Raw genomic sequence first — 18,493 nt, forward strand, 5'->3', positions numbered from 1 at the left:
ATTGTACTCTGTCTATGTAATGACATAAATGGCCAGCGGATGGCGCTATTTTTTCCATACTGTTATAACTGCGCGCATGAAATGAATGCTACCCTGACTGAATGTCTTTCAATTCAGACACGTAGAATGTACGGGATTAGGAGATATACAATCCCTTTGTAATATGACACACAATTCTTTCTGGTGAGTGCTACTCATTGGTAGTAGTGCATCTGGATAAGGTGAGTCCGCCCCCATGAAATGCCAAAATGCTTTAGGCTTTTACGAAAAGCTCCAATCCATTACTTGTATTATAATAATCATACAAGCATTCAAAGTAATCCACCTTGCGCTTACACTTTGAAATTCAATGCCCTGTCAGCCATAATAGATTATATGAATTCTTGGTACTGGACCGGTAGGTCTCATTCTCTATGCTGGTATGTATGTGTGAGGCTTGGCTGTATGGAGATATGGAAATTGTGTGTGAGAAATAAGACTGAGATAGACGCAGTGTGTGTGATAGTGAAAGATAGAGTGTGTGTGTGTGTGTGTGTGTGCATGTGGTTGGCTTTATCGCCATGGAAGCAAAGCCCCGCATTTCCCCATGGGATCCCTAGGATGCCTGTTGCTGTCTGTCACACTGACCCCACGCCTGCAGTGTTGCATCCCCATCACACAAAGAAGAGACTGAGTCAGCACTATATGGTATCTATTACAGCCACACACACACGCTCGCTCGCACATTAGAATGCAAGCACACCAACACACAATCACACACTTCCATCCCTGTTACAGAATCCAACAACAACTGCAACACCAAGTAAATATAAAGAGAGACCTACTGTATGTCATTTATATTCATACAGTATATGGTGTGTGTGTGATGCATCACTGTCACAGTAGGATGAAGAGCTCCATCCTCTCCATCATCCCCAGCCGGTGTTCACGGGGCTCGGATTTAAGGTGTCCATTTGGCCTCTAGCCTGTAGGACCAACATCTGTGACGCATCCCTGTCTGGCCAAAGTTCAACTGGGCTCCCTATGCATCCTGCATGATTTCCTGTTTAAATGGGGATCATAAAGGAACTACGCAGATTAATGGTGAGTTTAACTTTCGGGCTGTCAAATGCTGCCTTAAAAGTTAGCATCCTTGTGGAATGAGACAATTTTTGCTAATTAGCAACGATGTGGAGTCTGTGACTTGGTTTGCTCGCCGCCACTCTACTCCCTGCTCTTGAATACACACCTGAAATGTCCCGCGTCTTCCGCCAGCTACGCCATTTTAACGTAACGCATCGCAAATGGACTACTCTATAACTACAGTGCCGACGCAGTCCACATAAGACAATGTCGAAAGTCCCAGAGATTCTTGGTCAGTCTATTGTGTCTTGATAGGTGCTCGTGACAGAAATGAAGTCTGTAAACATACGAAGATACAAATATTAAGAGAAGCAGACGGAAACAAAAGACACAGGGAAGAGATTTGCAATGAAGTTTTATATAGCAATATATAGATATTTAAGAACAACTTCATGAAATGATAAAAAGGTGAGCGAGACCATTTTGTCAATTGTGGGTACAGATGTTCTCATTTGCATGTACAGAAGTTGCTTGAAAAGAACCTATCCCCCACAGCGAAACAGCAGTACAAAATAAAAAGAGGGGAAAAGGCACCAGAAAACAACCATTCATACTATAAACATTGGGGTTGAGAAACAATGAGATATGGGAAATACTGAGGGGGTACCACGTTGTATTACTTGTACTGATAAAGAAGTACACGTTTGGAGAGAGAAAAGGATATCAAATGAAGCAAGACCAAGTAACAACACAAAACACTTGGGTGGATAATTCCTATTTCGTACAGTCAGGGATTGCAGTGCTCTTTTATACAAATAAATTCATATACTGTCATCAACACTTTATTCTTATCTAAAATCTTATGTACATATTTTTTTTTTTACAGAATTGTATAATACTTTATCAAAAACTTGTTTGCAATATGAAAAAGTATTTACAAATCATGATTTCATAAAACACCCTCGCAGTTACTCCGGTCCCAAAAACATACATACTCACATGCACTCATTCTGATAAACATGCACACACACGCACACGCACACACGCACGCAGACGTTCTCCCATGCAACACACACAATACAGAAGGCATTCTGAGAGGGCTGAGCAACAAAGTGTACAAAACGTTTCCAATATGGCTGTGGAATGAACAAAAATACTTGCACACATGCATAAACACACACACAGGCACACACACATATCCACCCCCACTACACACACCTATCAATTTGGCTCTTTCCAAATCCCATTTCATCCCAACACCGTGATCGACAATACTACAATGGAGGGGACTCAGAAATGTACATTTTCTGAGCGGATCACCAATGTGCGGGACAGGACAAAAGGAGAGGTGGACAAAAGACAGTTGTGTTTACTGACAGGAGAATCCAACCTGACTGAACCTCATTACTGTTTAAGGCCGTGTCCCAAATGACATCCTTTCCCCTACATAGTGCACTACTTTTGACCATAGCCCTATGGGTATACCTATGGGTCCTGGTAAAAAAAAAAAAAGTACTGCACTATAAAGGGAATAGGGTGCCATTTAGGAAGCAAGCCAAAATCTGCCACAGTGATGTCGGCCACCAAATCAGCTGACAGGGGCCTTTTGTCAGCAGTCGACCTCCCTCTGACTGAGTGCCTCCTATATGAAAGCTCACATTGACATCTTCTCAAAGAATGAAGACAGGGGCATGGATGTTTGTGTTCGCGTGTCTGGTGTGTGTGTGTGTGTGTCTGTCTGTCATTGGAGTGAGTGGAATGCTTGTGTTTGTGAAGGGTCGAGCGATTATGCACGCTGTGTGTACATAGTATCTTCCTAGTGCAAGTGAATGTTTCTGTAGTTCCGTCCAATTGATGGAGTTCTGTCCTTGAGCTGTTCTTGTCTATTAATGTTATGTATTATGTCATGCTTCATGTTCTGTGTGGGCCCCAGGAATAGTAGCTGCTGCTATCTCAACAGCTAATGGGGATACTAATAAAATACCCCCTGTGTATGATCTCTAGAGGGTGAGTGACTCTGTGTGTGTGTGTGTGTTGTACTGACAAAGAGAGTAGATGGGGAAATAAAATTAACAATAACAGATGACAAATTCACCAGTGGCCATGGGAAACAGCTAAAAAGAGGAGGAGAATAATAGCCAAAATGATTCACCTCAGTACAACAACCTTCTAATTGCTTTTCTCAAACGGTTAGCTAAGCATTAGCCTGGTAGCCATTAGCCATATCTCGTTCTGCTTTAGCCTAGCTAAACATTAGCCGTCTAGCCTTCTAGCGAGCTAATTCTGCTCTAGCCAACTCTCTTTTAGTCCATCTATTGACATGTTGTTGCAGTGATATCATGAAAATTATATTTACAAACTTGGTTGTTTGTATAAACACAAAATTGACATCATGAGCATCATATTGTCACGTGATAGTGAATTACATTCTATCCTTCGTATAAATGAGAAAAGATGGAGGAAGCTGCCTTGCTCCTAATCTTTTTAAGTGCTGCCTTTCTCCTGAGAAGAGATGAATATTTGCTTGTTTGATTTCTCATACCCACACCTAGTCTAGAATTAGATTGACTAGATAGCAAGCTCAGCGAAAGTCAGTTTAATTACAGCTCGATATTAAGCTGGCTACCAATTGCTAACCAGGATTTTTTGTTGTTGAGAATCTTTGGAGTCTTCCCTCTCAACGGCAAAGAGACAAGGGTGCTCCATAACTAAACTTAACATCTGCTCTACAAAACATACAGTCGTCCATAATATTAAATGTATGTATATTCTGTATGCTAACGCAAGCTAGCTAGCTGTCAATCAGACGTTTGGAATTTATTGTCATGGTTATCTAGCGCCAGTGGCTCTATCTACTCGTGACAATGGACACTGTGGCAGGGTTAAAGTAGAACCGTTTTCACTGTAGTGATGATCTACACAGTCAGCCTGAGTATAAATGAACTGTAGTTTTGACCAGCAATACTTGCCGCATTCTAATTGTCTAGAGACATGTCGTAGACACACACACAAAATCCTTAACACGGATACTGTTAGCCACTAGCTAGACATCTTCACTGGGCCTAAAAATCCAGCCTCCCGCTAATAACTACAAAGGCTTCTCTCGCTAAGCCTTACGCTTTCTTTTGGATCCCAAAGCGGCCACAAAACTTTCTCAACGACCCTTTGCCCTGCTTTCCCTCTTGTAGCCTTTAAGGTTCAATCAGGAAAACGTCAAAGAAGAACTGTAGAGAGTAAGTACACACACACACACACACACACACACACACACACACACACACACACACACACACACACACCTCTCTCAAACCTTCCACTCCAAGACAAAAGCCCTGACCAAAATAACAAAACACTATGACATCTTTAGTAATCGTGAGGTGAACGATAAAACGTGTTGAATTAATAGCTTCAAACTATACAGATTGTCCCATCAACCAACTAAGGTGCTGCCCTCATTTTAAACCTCCTCCTAAAAAGCCAGAGAACGAGGATCCACCAGGGATTTAAAATGGAGAGCATAAATGTATAACGTCAAGGGCAAAGTGAATCTCTTGGAACTCCTCTCGGCCTTAAACGTGAGACAGATAGCACAGCTCAAGACTGCTGAAATGGATCAAAAGTGGATGAACAGAATTGGTGTCGACTCAGTTGCAACTCAAGTCCAGTGATCTAAATTCAATTGATTCGTAGAGAATTCAAGAACTGAATTGACAGGAATTCAAACCGAACCAACCCCAACTCTGACATAACATAAATAAACCTTAGAAAGTGTCAAAACTGTCAATTTTGTGTGATGAATTGGCACAGCATGATCCCGAATGGCTGGATGTGATGATAACATCATATGTCCATCCCTTGAACAGACTCAGTGAGTGACCCCTGACCTTGGTACGGGTGCATGTGTGTATGTATGTGCGCCTGAGCAGCGACCATCTTGAAAATTAACCCCCTGAGCAGCCATTTAGTCTAGCCTCCATCCTCCTACTTTGCCCACCTCACTTAGCCGTAGTGGACAGCATAGGCTGCTCCGTGTACCAGTGAGTCCCCGGGTCGGGCATACTGCCACCCAGTGGCAGCGCGATAAACTGCGGGCATGTATTTCCGCCCCCGCCGACTACGCCACACCCCACTCCAACTGGGTACGGGTGATGCCCGTGCTGGCCGCTCATGCCACTGTCCGTCCGTCCGATGTGAATCTCGTCCTCTTCGCCCTCGCCTGTGGTCTTGCGGTAAACGGGGTTGTCAAAGTTCATACTCTTGGTAGAGTTTACACGATAGTTCCGCCAAACCAGGTAGACGCCAGTGCAGAGCAGCCCGAAGACCACTGTGGCAACAATAGGAACTGCATGCGTTTAACACACAGTGGCAGGGGGAAGGGATGGGGGGGGACACGGGGAAGACGGAGGAGTGTTAATGTTGTCGGACCATGAGCAACGTGAGATGACAGGCACAGAGCGGAAGTATAGCAAATCAAGACATGCGGATGGACAGAGGGGGAGGGGATGGAGTGAACTGGCCTTGTGGTGGGGATTTCTGTGCTAGGCTTGGTGGATCAATTGACATTAACATCATCAGGGAATAATCTCATAACTTCGAAGAGCATGGTTTGTATGCAGGTAACCATATAGTTGTCACACAACTTCAAGCCAAGCCAGATGGGACATTTCTGAGAGATCTTGGCAAAACTGAGCTTGAGGCAGTATTGATGAAAAACAGTGGGTACGGTTTGTAACAGAGGAACCGCAACTGTCCAGCACGCTTTCAGCAAGCTCATAAAACTGAGAATTGACTATAATCTTTTTGTGTTGTATATTTTACTAGTACATTTAAGTATTGAGAGAGAAGTGTGTCTGGAAGCTAACATTACTTAATTTGCTACTTCAATATAATATTTATATTGAGTATTACTACAGCTCGCAGGTTAGCTTTAAGTGTAAATGAAATACACTTATATATGAGCTGGATTCAAAAAAGAGTTGCAGATTATCTTCAGTTAAAAGGTGACATCATTTCATCACCATTTCATCATTTCAAAACCTGCCATAGCATCATAATACTATTACTTTTGCATGCAACTTTATTGCCGTATAAGGGTATCCTGTCTGAGTCACTTTATGCAGATGAGAGGCGTTGCCAGGTGAAGGGGGGCAACCCAAAAATTGCTGGGTTATTTAGGCTGATTGGCTAATTCCCTGCTGACCTGTGTGCCCATCACCCTTGTCATTAGAAGGGCAGGAGAGACTGGCATTTCCCATATGCCTTCAATATGCCCTCATTGCCCTACATGTAAAACCTCAGCTCCACATTAATTATGATAAAACACCCCAGAAAAGAAGAGTAGCTTAGGGTTGTGTTCATTACGGCGAGCAATGTAAAACGTTTTGCAGCGTAAAACGAAAATGAGCTTTTCTTATTGGACAAATCCATGTACTCCCCCACTGTTTCAGTCAGTATTATTCCATTTGGAATGGGTGTTTTCTGACTGCCTGCAATAATATATCCAAACAAACTCGCCTGCCACCATGGTTGTTTTGGTTGGAACGTACCCGACACACAATAAATGAATGGATATGCAGTGGCAGAATGTCAAAACACAGACACACAATGGTTTCTGAGTGGCCATGTCTCTAGGCATGGTCCCTCTGGTCCAAACTGAACCAGGATCAGTGGATAGTGTAGACAATAGACTAAATATAGCAAGCTTGGGTTCAAATACTATTTGAAATAATTGTAACTACTTTTATCTATGCATGATTGAACATACCTGCCTTCATGGACCCTCCATCTGGCACTCTAGGGCAAACACTCAAAGTATTTGAAAGATTTCAAATACTATTTGAACCCAGGCCTAGTAGGGAGTAGACTAAATATAGCCGGTCAGACAGGACAAGCAGCCCCTGAGGGGTACAGAGAGAGGACATGTACTTACCTATAGGGATGACTACTCCCAGAACTGCCACTGTCAGGTTCTCCCCCAGGAGAAAATGCTCACTTCCAGCTACAGAGGAGGAGGCATGGAGGCAAGAGAAAGAGAGAGGGACATAGGAGTGACAGAGCGAGAAAGGGACATAGGAGAAAGAGCGGGACACAGGAGAGAGAGAGGGAGAGAGTGTGGGAGACAGATGGTGAAAAAAGAGTAAGGATGACAAAGGAAAGACAGAGAGAGAAAAAAACAGATAGGGAGTGTCAGAGAAGAAAATAAAAGTGGGAGAGAGAGAGAGCGTGGTTAGCCCTGCTATTAGGTGTGTGTGCGTTTGGAACATGGTTTCCATTAGGAAAATGTGGCACCAGACAACGTGACCGGGAAGATTGTAATTTACCGGCCATTTGAGACATTTACCGAACCCATATGGATTGGGTTTGTGACCCATTAGGGTGTCCACCCACGGTGCTCAGGAATCCCATTTAGATTATGGTAATTCATCTTAACAGAACATGCAACTCCCTGTAATGAAATAGCCGATAAAACGTCAATTTCTAACATTTTCCAAAATGCAATTCGCAGGAAAACACCACTCTAAACAGCGGACCTGATGAGAGCGGTTCCATATGTGAGAGAGATGAAAATCTCTTCTTCATTTTTTTGTTGCTGTGGATTGTTTCAAATCACAAGCTCATAGGCTTATGGCTAGCTGGGAGGCCCGCAAATTTGGGCAGCGCCCGTGGCAATAGGCCGAGCTGATTATTAAGTTGCGGCTGTCAGTGAAAAGCATCTAAAACGTGTGAATTGGATGTGTATTGAGTATGATTTGAAATGTTGAGACAAGAAGAAGGGGATGGGTGTGTGGCGAAGATATAGGCAAGTCTCTCTCCAGAATGGCTCAGTTGTCTCCCACAAATTCTTGCACATTCATTGTTTCATTGTGTGAATTGTTTACCCTTTGATTGTTTCTTTTTGATCAATTCCCCATTACATGTGTCACCAGTAGTAAATTTACTGTTAATCCCCGTCATTTGGTTCCATTCATTTCTGTTACAGTCAGATTTCACAACCTGCTACACTTCTGAGAAACAAGTTTTGGTTAATTTCATAACCATCATTTCCAAGTGTTCCATGTGAGCAATGAGCATGTGTCTGGTTTCTTTGCCCAGATAATGTTGAGGGAGCGCGTGCGCCTGAGCAGGAATAGAAGTACCTGGCCCGCTGTGCGGAAATGTAGGAAGTGGTGAGATTCCCCACGTCCCTCACTAATAAGCTGAGCTTCTAAGTCATTTTTTCTTCACCTCACACAGTAAGTCAGCGAAGTCTGTTTTAATAACATCCACTGCAGATTATAATATATTAAATATATAGTTCCCCAGAGTAGGCTATTGAATTTTCTTTCAGCAATCTCACCCTCAATAGTCAGCAATCCTCGGTGTGAAAGAGCAATGGAAGTTATAGGCCTACTGCTGCATTGGCCTATAGGCTGTGAATTCCATGCGCTCATTTCTTTAGCTGCCAATGGTACACAGGGGTATCAATGTGTCCATATGGCGGAGGCTGGAGATCTCAAATTAGTTGAATCTTTACTTTTAGATTGGTAACAATTTAATTCAGATTTTTACAATTAACCACATGAAAATGATTTTGAGAAACGAAAATGCGCATATGAAAATCATAAACGGCACGCAGATCGGTAGCAATGGTAGCATAATTGTAAGCTTCCCGGAGCTTGAAATTCACGTGCCGCCAATGAAGTCTTAATAAAAGAATTGCCTCCACGTTTCGATGGTCAGATTTTGGCAATAAACTACTTTGAAGCAAGGTAAGACATGCATCATAATATGAAATAAAATGTTCAGGTTTCAAACAATTAAGTATGTTTTCAGAACGCATACTGTCTCCAGCTCTGCATCGCAGCGCTAGTTGCGCCACCAGAGTCTCTGGGTTCACGCCCAGGCTCTGTCGCAGCCGGCCGCGACCGGGAGGTCCGTGGGGCGACGCACAATTGGCCTAGCGTAGTCCGGGGTTAGGGAGGGTTTGGCCGGTAGGGATATGCTTGTCTCATCGCGCTCCAGCGACTCCTGTGGCGGGCCGGGCGCTAACCGAGGGCGGCAGGTGCACAGTATTTCCTCCGACACATTGGTGCGGCTTGCTTCCGGGTTGGAAGCGCGCTGTGTTAAGAAGCAGTGCGGCTTGGTTGGGTTGTGCTTCGGAGGACGCATGGCTTTCGTCTCTCCCGAGCCCGTGCGGGAGTTGTAGCGATGAGACAAGATAGTAATTACTAGCGATTGGATACCACGAAATTTGGGGAGAAAAGAGTGTAAAATTTCCAACAAAAAAAGTAAAGTGGTGGGTGACTCGCTGATGGCCTGTCGCCTGCACTTGAATGGTGAATGGGAGGCGAGCTTCGATTACCAGTTCAGAAAAAAAAATAGTAGCTCTTTTTAATTGTGCACCAAAACTGTTTTTAATAATGACTGTTTTTAATAATATTATCATTTAGTAATTAATAATAATTAATAAATGCTTGAGGTCCCCCTCCTCAAGCATTTAGTGTTGAGGAGCTGCAGGAGAAATCCCGCTCAAAATAGTGCGTGTGTGATTGTTGTGTTGAATAAATAAGATACATGACAACTATCGAAAATACACACACAGGCCAATTGAATTGTAAAAAATTACACAAATTAACCTATAGACCGATAAGCATGAAGATCAAACGTATTTCCATCGACTGGTATTTCTATCAATTAATAAAAAACATTATTTTGCATTGGGCATCACATTTTCCCCCCGGCTTTTGACAGCTAACAGAAACCCTGGTTTGGAAATTAAGCAGTATTTGGCAGGAGACAAAGAGGTGGTGGACTAGGCCGCGCGTTATCAGATAACACTCTGGCTGTGTCCAAAATGACACCCTATTGCCTATATAGTGCGCTATATGCCCTGGTTAAAAATAGTGCATATAGGGAATAGAGTGCTATTTGCACCCATAATGTCCAGGATTGTTTCTGAAATATGATCATGTCAAATTCAGGTGAACTGATCATTTTATCGCTGTAAACTGCTGAAAATCACACTTCCATGCTAATGGCTGGAGGTAATTTCTTCAAATGATGTCCCCCTCTCCCTCACTGTCCTAACGAATTCCAAATCTGACAGGAGGGCTACAAAGAGCTGGTTTCTGAAATGTTAAATATTGCGATCTTGCTCAAGAACTGTAGGTAATTACTACAAATTCATGTCAATTAAACATAGTACACACGGATACATATCTGGTACACACGCAGACATAGACAGACCTGTTACACACACACAACACACAACACACAACACACACACACACACACACACACACACACACACACACACACACACACACACACACACACACACACACACACACACACACACACACATTGGTGGCCACTTGATGGCACTTACAGTGGTGAGAGAGGTTGCTGTCCTCCTTGATGACATTAGTGTCCCCAGACCCTACTGTGGTGGAGGTAGTGTGATCCAAACGCCGGCCATCTTTCTCCTTCACCTCTGCCCCAGGTTTGGCGATGAGGAGGGGTTCTGGGGTGCTGGAGGGGGCGGGGGTGAGGTGGCGGACCCCGGCATCTGCCTGGGACAACCCAGAAGTGGAATGGGAGTCCTCTTTGTCCTCCTCGATACTTGCCGTGATGATGGCTACCGAGCTGGTGGGGAATGGCGACCGTGTGGTAATAGTCTCATTTGCTAAAAGAACAGGGAAATACAATTAGTTACAGTAAATCCTTGTATGTATGCCATATCAACTATATGTAGCTGTTTTACAAGATTAGAGCAGTAAGATTATCATAATAGAGTATTACTCAATCAAACCTCAACTATGGAAAACTCTCGATGGCGCCGGAAGTACACTACTTGACCAAAAGTATGTGGACACCTGCTCGTCTAACATCTCATTCCAAAATGATGGGCATTAATATGGAGTTTGTCCCCCCTTTGCTGCTTTAACAGACTCTACTATTCTGGGAAGGCTTTCCACTTGCTGTTGGAACATTGCTACGGGGACTTCCTTCCATTCAGCCACAAGAGCATAAGGGAGGTCGGGCACTGATGTTGGGCGATTAGGCCTGGCTCGCAGTCGGCATTCCAATTCATCCCAAAGGTGTTTGATAGAGTTGAGGTCAGGGCTCTGTGTCGGCCAGTCAAGTTCTTCCACACCGATCTCGACAAACCATTTTTGTATGGACCTCACTTTGCATGGGGGCATTGTCATGCTGAAACAGGAAAGAGCCTTCCCCAAACTGTTGCCACAAGTTGGAAGCACAGAATTGTCTAGAATGTTATAGTATGCTGTAGCGTTAAGAATTCCATTCGCTGGAACTAAGGGGCCTAGGCCAAACAATGAAAAACAGCCCCAGAACATTATTCCTCATCCACCAAACATTACAGTTGGCACTATGCATTGGGGCAGGTAGCGTTCTCCTGGCATCCACCAAACCCACATTTCTCAGTCGGACTGCCAGACGGTGAAGAGTGATTCATCACTCCAGAGAACGCGTTTCCACTGCTCCAGAGTCCAATGGTGGTGAGCTTTACACCACACCAGCCTACGCTTGCCATTGCACATGGTGATCTTAGTCTTGTGTGCGGCTGCACGGCCATGGAAACCCATTTCATTAAGCTCCCGACAAACAGTTATAGTGCTGACTTTGCTTCCAAGGCAGTTTGGAACTCGGTAGTGAGTGTTGCAACCGAGGACAGACAATTGTTAACGCGCATTGTGCTTCAGCACTCTGTGAGCTTGTGTAGCCTACCACTTCACGGCTGAGCTGTTGTTGCACCCGGCTGAGCTGTTGTTGCACCCGGACGTTTCCACTTTACAATAACAGCACTTAACAGCTGACCGGGGCAGATCGAGCAGGGCAGAAATTTGACGAACTGACTTATTGGAAAAGTAGCATCCTATGATGGTGCCATGTTGAAAGTCAATGTCTGTTTATGGAGATTGCATGGCTGTGTGCTCGATTTTATACAACTGTCAGCAACTGGTGTGGCTGAAATAGCCGAATCTACTAATTTGAGTATGTCCACATGCTTTTGTATTTGAATTTGAAGCGAGCCATATTGCTGTATGGGGCTGAATGGCACCAAAAAATCGCTAAGGATCATAGAGAACATGACCGTAACTATCAAAGGATCATGGTCGATGTAGTCATTTTAATCCTGCCTGAGAGACACGTGCAAAGAGCGTGCATGAGGGCGAGCCTCCTCGTAGCCTGCCGGCCTGTGATTGGTCTGTCAGCATGTGGTTCTGTGTTACGACAAATGTAGTAGTCAGAATGGATCAATATTTAATTAAATATCTTCTTTTGTAGCGATCTTAAAAATAATTCACAGTGGGGATCAAACTTGATCATAATAAACCAAAATGGGCGCCTAAAAATACATTGTCGCCGTTCTGGCGATCGTAATTTACATTGGCTTTCTCGGGCTTTTGGCACTGATAGGTTGCTACGCAGTAGCCGACCAGCAGAGGTCGTGACTTCTCACTCCAGATCGGATACCGGGGGTCTGCAAATCACACACATCAGTGGAAGCTGGTGTCACTTTGAAATGGAGGACATGCTCATGGAAATGGTTGGAATTAATGGATGGTACCAAATGAGCCCATCCCCCCTTTTCTCCCTCCACCAGCCTCCACGAACAGCCACCCACTGACACACACACTCTCACCTGGCACACAGCCCCGCATGTCGGGCCCCAGGTCCTGTCCTGTGGGGCAGGCGCAAGTGTACTTGGGGGAGTGCTCTGTGATCTGGGGGGCTTTGAGACACAGGTACTCACAGCCACCGTTGGCCTCACTGCCCAAGTTACAGCTGTCTGGGCCTTAGAGAGGGAAATAGAGAAACACACAGTCAGAGACAGAAATACAAAAGGCTGTGTTTACACAGCACCCCATTCGGATCTTTTGCCCAATTATTGGCCAAAGAGCTGATCTGATTGGTCCAAAAAGATCCGAATTGGGCTGCCTGTGTAAACGCAGCCAAAGAGACACACAGTCAGAGACTCAGACGCATTGGGGTAAGGAGAGTCTCTCTAGCTAACTTCGACACCAAGCTAGATAAGCTAATAACCAACGTGCCAGGGGAGATCTGAGGAATTCCTTGCTAGTCGGCCTTTGCATTGCTTGCTCTTTGGGGTTTTAAGCTGGGTATCTGTAAATCACTTTGTGGCTGCTGATGTAAAAAGGGACTTATAAAATAGATTTGAATAATTGATAATCCAGGCGAACTGTTCACTTATTCATATAATAAAAACATTTAACAGTGTAACTGCACTGTTAAGATACACGTGGCACTTTGATCTTCGTAACTACTAGCTTCTCAACTTAATAATGTGATGGGTCTGTTACATGAGACCAGGGATCAGTCTGTGAAGACCAGGTGGAACTAGTGTAGTTTGTGTGTTACATGGCATTTTAGTCATTTAGCGGACGCTCTTATCCAGAGCAACTTACGGGAGCAATTAGGGTTACGTGTCTTGCTCAAGGGCACATCGACAGAGTCGGCTCAGGGATTCAAACCAGCAACCTTTCTTGTTACTGGCCCGACGCTCTTAACCGCTAGGCTTCCTGCCGCTGTTGTGTGTGTGTGTGTGTGTGTCTCAAAGGATCACAGAAGAAGAAGGACTCACACCTTGTGTACTCAGGTAGGGACATGTGTACAGTCATAGGGAGAAGTGTACTGGAAGCATTGCATAACACACACACTAGGGACACAGATAAACAACCAGAGACAACAAGCTCTTTCTTGATCTTTCTCTCTCTCAAACACACACCCCCACACACACACACACACACACACACACACACACACACACACACACACACACACACACACACACACACACACACACACACACACACACACACACACACACACACACACACACACACACACACACACACACACACACACACACACACACACACACAGAGAACAGAACAGAGAAAACAAGTTATTTTTTGTTCTCTTACTTGCTCTCTCAAACACACACACCACACACACAGATATACAGACCCCCCCCCAACCCTCACCCCCACACCTTGGGGCTGTCGGAGTGGGTGGAAGACCACTATGTCGTGGGGGTCGTTGAGGTGCTCGGCCAGCGTGCTGACATCTTGGCCTGTTAGCCTGTTAGCGCTGTACACCGCCTCCCTCTCCCTGTCTGTCCAGTAGATACGGTCCTGACAGGGGGAAGAGAGATGGAAAGAGGGAATAAGAAAGAGAAAAAAAGGAGGAGAGGGAAGGAGAGAGGGATAAAGAGTAAGAGGAGGCAGATAGATAAGAGGCAGGAGAAAGGGAGGAGAAGCAATGAACGCACAATCACTTTGTCGGTCAATTAGCATTGTGTGTAAGTATCTGTAAAAACAACGCAGTAGACAGACAGCAGTTCGTAGTTTCTCTCGCCTGATTTATAAAAGGCTGAGCTAGCTAGAACAAGACTTTTAGTGCGGCTAGCAAGAGTAAGGACGTTTGGAACATGTTGTTGTAAAAACACATTTGATTGTCAGACAAACAGAACGACAGACAGACAGTGACCTCTGAATAAGCGGTACGTTTACAGTTAAAACTGTCTGGCTATAGCCCTCTCTGCAGAAATCCTTGCAAAGATCTTATCCGTGCTACTGTAAAGGGCGAGCATTCCAATCCACTGCTCCTCCGTTGGGAGGTTAAACAAACTCTGACGGCAACCAGACTTCACCTTGTGGTTGTTTATTTCATTATATCCTGTCTGTTTACCGGAACGTTCCCCTAACGTTATCAGCCTTCGGAAGATGCTGTGCGGAGGGGAGCTGGCATCGTTCCACGGTTGCTGTGGAAACCATGGGCTTAATCCCCATTAGAGTGCGGCGGCGAGACAGCACATCCTGTGGTACAGAAGTGTGTATAGGGGGAATGTGCGTGAGAGTGTGTCTGCATGTGCGTGTGTGTGTGTGTGTTACAATCCACTTAATAAAACTGAAGTAGAGCATGTTTAACCAAAAGCTAACATTGTCAAACAAGGTCAGTTAGAGTAGAAAGGCATTTCCTCTTCTCACAAAATGGACAATAAAGAATGTATTATTAACCACCTTCCTGCAGTAGCTTTTTCTTATTGGTCTTACATTTGAAGAAGCTTTCAATAAGAACATATTTTCCCTTTTAGCTACTTACTGTACCAATGCAATAGAGGATTTGCACTTTTAAAAGTAGAGCTCTGCTGTGGATTCAATTGTGCTGTAAAAAGGTCCGTTCCAATCCACCAGCAATGTTAGGAGCAGAGAGTTAGAAGTCTCTTTAGCAATTTGCACAGTGGAATAGGCAGCATTACCACAGTGGAATAAGGCAGCGGGGTATATGTCATTACCACAGTGGAATAAGGCAGTGGGGTAAATGTCATTACCACAGTGGAATAAGGCAGTGGGGTATATGTCATTACCACAGTGGAATAAGGCAGTGGGGTAAATGTCATTACCACAGTGGAATAAGGCAGTGGGGTATATGTCATTACCACAGTGGAATAAGGCAGTGGGGTAAATGTCATTACCACAGTGGAATAAGGCAGTGGGGTAAATGTCATTACCACAGTGGAATAAGGCAGTGGGGTAAATGTCATTACCACAGTGGAATAAGGCAGTGGGGTATATGTCATTACCACAGTTGAATAAGGCAGTGGGGTAAATGTCATCACCACAGTGGAATAAGGCAGTGGGGTATATGTCATTACCACAGTGGAATAAGGCAGTGGGGTATATGTAATCACCACAGTGGAATAAGGCAGTGGGGTATATGTCATTACCACAGTGGAATAAGGCAGTGGGGTATATGTCATTACCACAGTAAAACAAGGCAGTGGGGGTAAATGTCATTACCACAGTGGAATAAGGCAGCTGGGTATATGTCATTACCACAGTGGAATAAGGCAGCTGGGTATATGTCATTACCACAGTGGAATAAGGCAGTGGGGTATATGTCATTACCACAGTGGAATAAGGCAGTGGGGTAAATGTCATTACCACAGTGGAATAAGGCAGTGGGGTATATGTCATTACCACAGTGGAATAAGGCAGTGGGGTATATGTCATTACCACCGTGGAATAAGGCAGCTGGGTATATGTAATTACCACAGTGGAATAAGGCAGCAGGGTAAATGTCATTACCACAGTGGAATAAGGCAGTGGGGTATATGTCATTACCACAGTGGAATAAGGCAGTGGGGTATATGTCATTACCACAGTGGAATAAGGCAGTGGGGTAAATATCATTACCACAGTGGAATAAGGCAGTGGGGTATATGTCATTACCACAGTGGAATAAGGCAGTGGGGTAAATATCATTACCACAGTGGAATAAGGCAGTGGGGTATATGTCATTACCACAGTGGAATAGGCAGCATTATAACAGTGGAATAAGGCAGTGGGGTATATGTCATTACCACAGTGGAATAAGGCAGCTGGGTATATGTCATTACCACAGTGGAATAAGGCAGTGGGATATATGTCATTAACCACATTGGCTAAACAGGCTGTGACACGCCCAATGAGATATGAAAGTGACACACACTTGGGAGTAGGGCTGTAACGGTGATTGTGTTACCGCCACATCAGTGGTCACGAGTCATGACTGCTGTCAAATTCCACGTGACCGTTGAGTCACGGTAACTACTCCAAAACTGCGCTATGTAAATGGATGGCGCTGACTGCGGTTAATAGCCTGACTTGCTAACGGCCCTCAAGTCGCAAATGGCCTGGTACTCTGCAGTCTTTTTTTTACCATTCGAATCACTCTGACTCTGACAAATGGAATCGAAAATCAAATCAAACACATGATTGAATTTGAGTAATCTGAATGATGAGGATAAATGATGGGAGTTAGAGGTCCCGTTCCAAATGAAAACATTCCATGGTCGTTGTGGATCTTGTTTCAAAGTCAAAGCCAAAAACAATGGCAGGCATTTGGACACATTTTGGATGGAAAGCTAATAATTAGCTGGTTGATAAGCTGAATCAGGTTAGTCACATTTGAGGTTGGAGCAAAAACCTTCAGGAGGGTAGCTCTCCGGGAACAGGGCATCATCACCTGTCGCGTAGCGAGATTCAGTTCCTCAAATAGCTGGTCAATGCGTGGAATGAAATACGTTTTCTTATAAGCCCAGGAATTGCGCAACATTTCTTTCACGTGTGAAAACATATGTTTTGATTGCCTCTATTCAAAAGAGGAGGATCTCAGCTATATTGCTAGGCTATTTATTTCTCAACTTGGCATATGAGCACATTGCTATTCAAGTGCATACGGATTACATGTCCCGTTTGATAATGGCCCATTGTAAATCGAAACAAATTCCACACATATTATTTTGTATATGTAAAGACAGGATTAAATTGAGAATAGTCTGATAGGTGAAAATAGTATCGCTTGTGAATGAGAGACGGAATGCCCAAACGTGTGCAGTCTACTGAGGCAATAAACAGAGCCCATACATTTTTTGTAGTTGACTTTTTCAAATTAGTTGCATCATGCAGCCCATATATGTTTTGATTTAAAATACATTCTAAGGTTTGTAACACAACTTAAGTAGCCAAATAACTCTATATTAAGCATATAGGACCTGTTTCAAATGATCACTTTTTATAACCACTCAACACAGAACAGCTGCTCAATGTGCGCAATCACTCAGAAATCCTTTGGGGAAAAATATCATTTATTTAATTCAGCTATGTTCAAATTGTATTCTTCTTACTATAAAATAATATAAAATAATGGCATATAAGCAAATCTTGTCTGCTAAATGAACTAGCCTACAGCCTAGGCTATGCCAGTGGCAAGGCATTTAGCCAGATCAGTAACAACTCCAGAATATGTTATTCTGCTCTTCTGAAATATATTTTATTCATATCATAATGTTTCTTAAGACCTGCCTAAAATAAATCATGGATTTTTTGTGATGGCTTTATTATTGTGATGGTGTTAATTAAATGGATTTATTATACTTTTTAAAACGGTTCCTCAACTGGCGGCCCGCAGGATTTTATTAAACCCCCCGAGATTCCAGCAAATTTTTTGTAATCAATAACTTTCTTTATTTTTTTGTATTGTTGGACATAAAATAATATAAAAACCCCAGCATATCAGCTCCAAGTGATTTTTAATTTTGGAAATCTGTTCCAAAGTATTCCCAAGTATAATATAGAGATATACTGAACAAAAATATGCAACATGCAACAATTTCAAAAATGTTACGGAGTTACAGTTCATTTAAAAAAAATGGTATTGAAAATCATATTGGCGGTATTTCCGAATACCCCGGTATAAACAGTATATTGCCCAAGCCTAGCGTCCACCTACGGTGCTCAGAATTAAAGAAAATGCACAGTGCATATAAGGAAATCAGTCAATTGAAATAAATAAATTAGGCCCTTATCTATGGATTTCACATGACTGGGCAGCGGCGCAGCCATGGATGGGCCTGAGA

General features: G+C 43.7%; 1 protein-coding gene across 4 annotated transcripts in view; it reads right to left on the reverse strand.

The window, feature by feature from the left end:
• Positions 1-1,460: 1,460 nt before the first annotated feature.
• LOC129814417 (low-density lipoprotein receptor-related protein 8-like) overlaps positions 1,461-18,493 on the reverse strand; it is a 179,444-nt gene continuing 162,411 nt past the window's right edge. For 3 of the 4 annotated variants that reach the window (XM_055867526.1, XM_055867527.1, XM_055867524.1), the window contains 5 exons: positions 14,084-14,225; positions 12,713-12,865; positions 10,430-10,726; positions 6,992-7,060; positions 1,461-5,404 (listed from right to left, as the gene is read on the reverse strand). In XM_055867526.1, coding sequence (XP_055723501.1) covers positions 5,058-5,404; positions 6,992-7,060; positions 10,430-10,726; positions 12,713-12,865; positions 14,084-14,225 — 1,008 coding nt within the window. In that variant the 3' untranslated portion in view covers positions 1,461-5,057. The remainder of the gene's footprint in view (positions 5,405-6,991; positions 7,061-10,429; positions 10,727-12,712; positions 12,866-14,083; positions 14,226-18,493) is intronic. The other variant, XM_055867525.1, reaches the window with a different exon arrangement.

Source organism: Salvelinus fontinalis, chromosome 17 (assembly GCF_029448725.1).
Source record: "Salvelinus fontinalis isolate EN_2023a chromosome 17, ASM2944872v1, whole genome shotgun sequence".
Classification (NCBI taxonomy): domain Eukaryota; kingdom Metazoa; phylum Chordata; class Actinopteri; order Salmoniformes; family Salmonidae; genus Salvelinus; species Salvelinus fontinalis.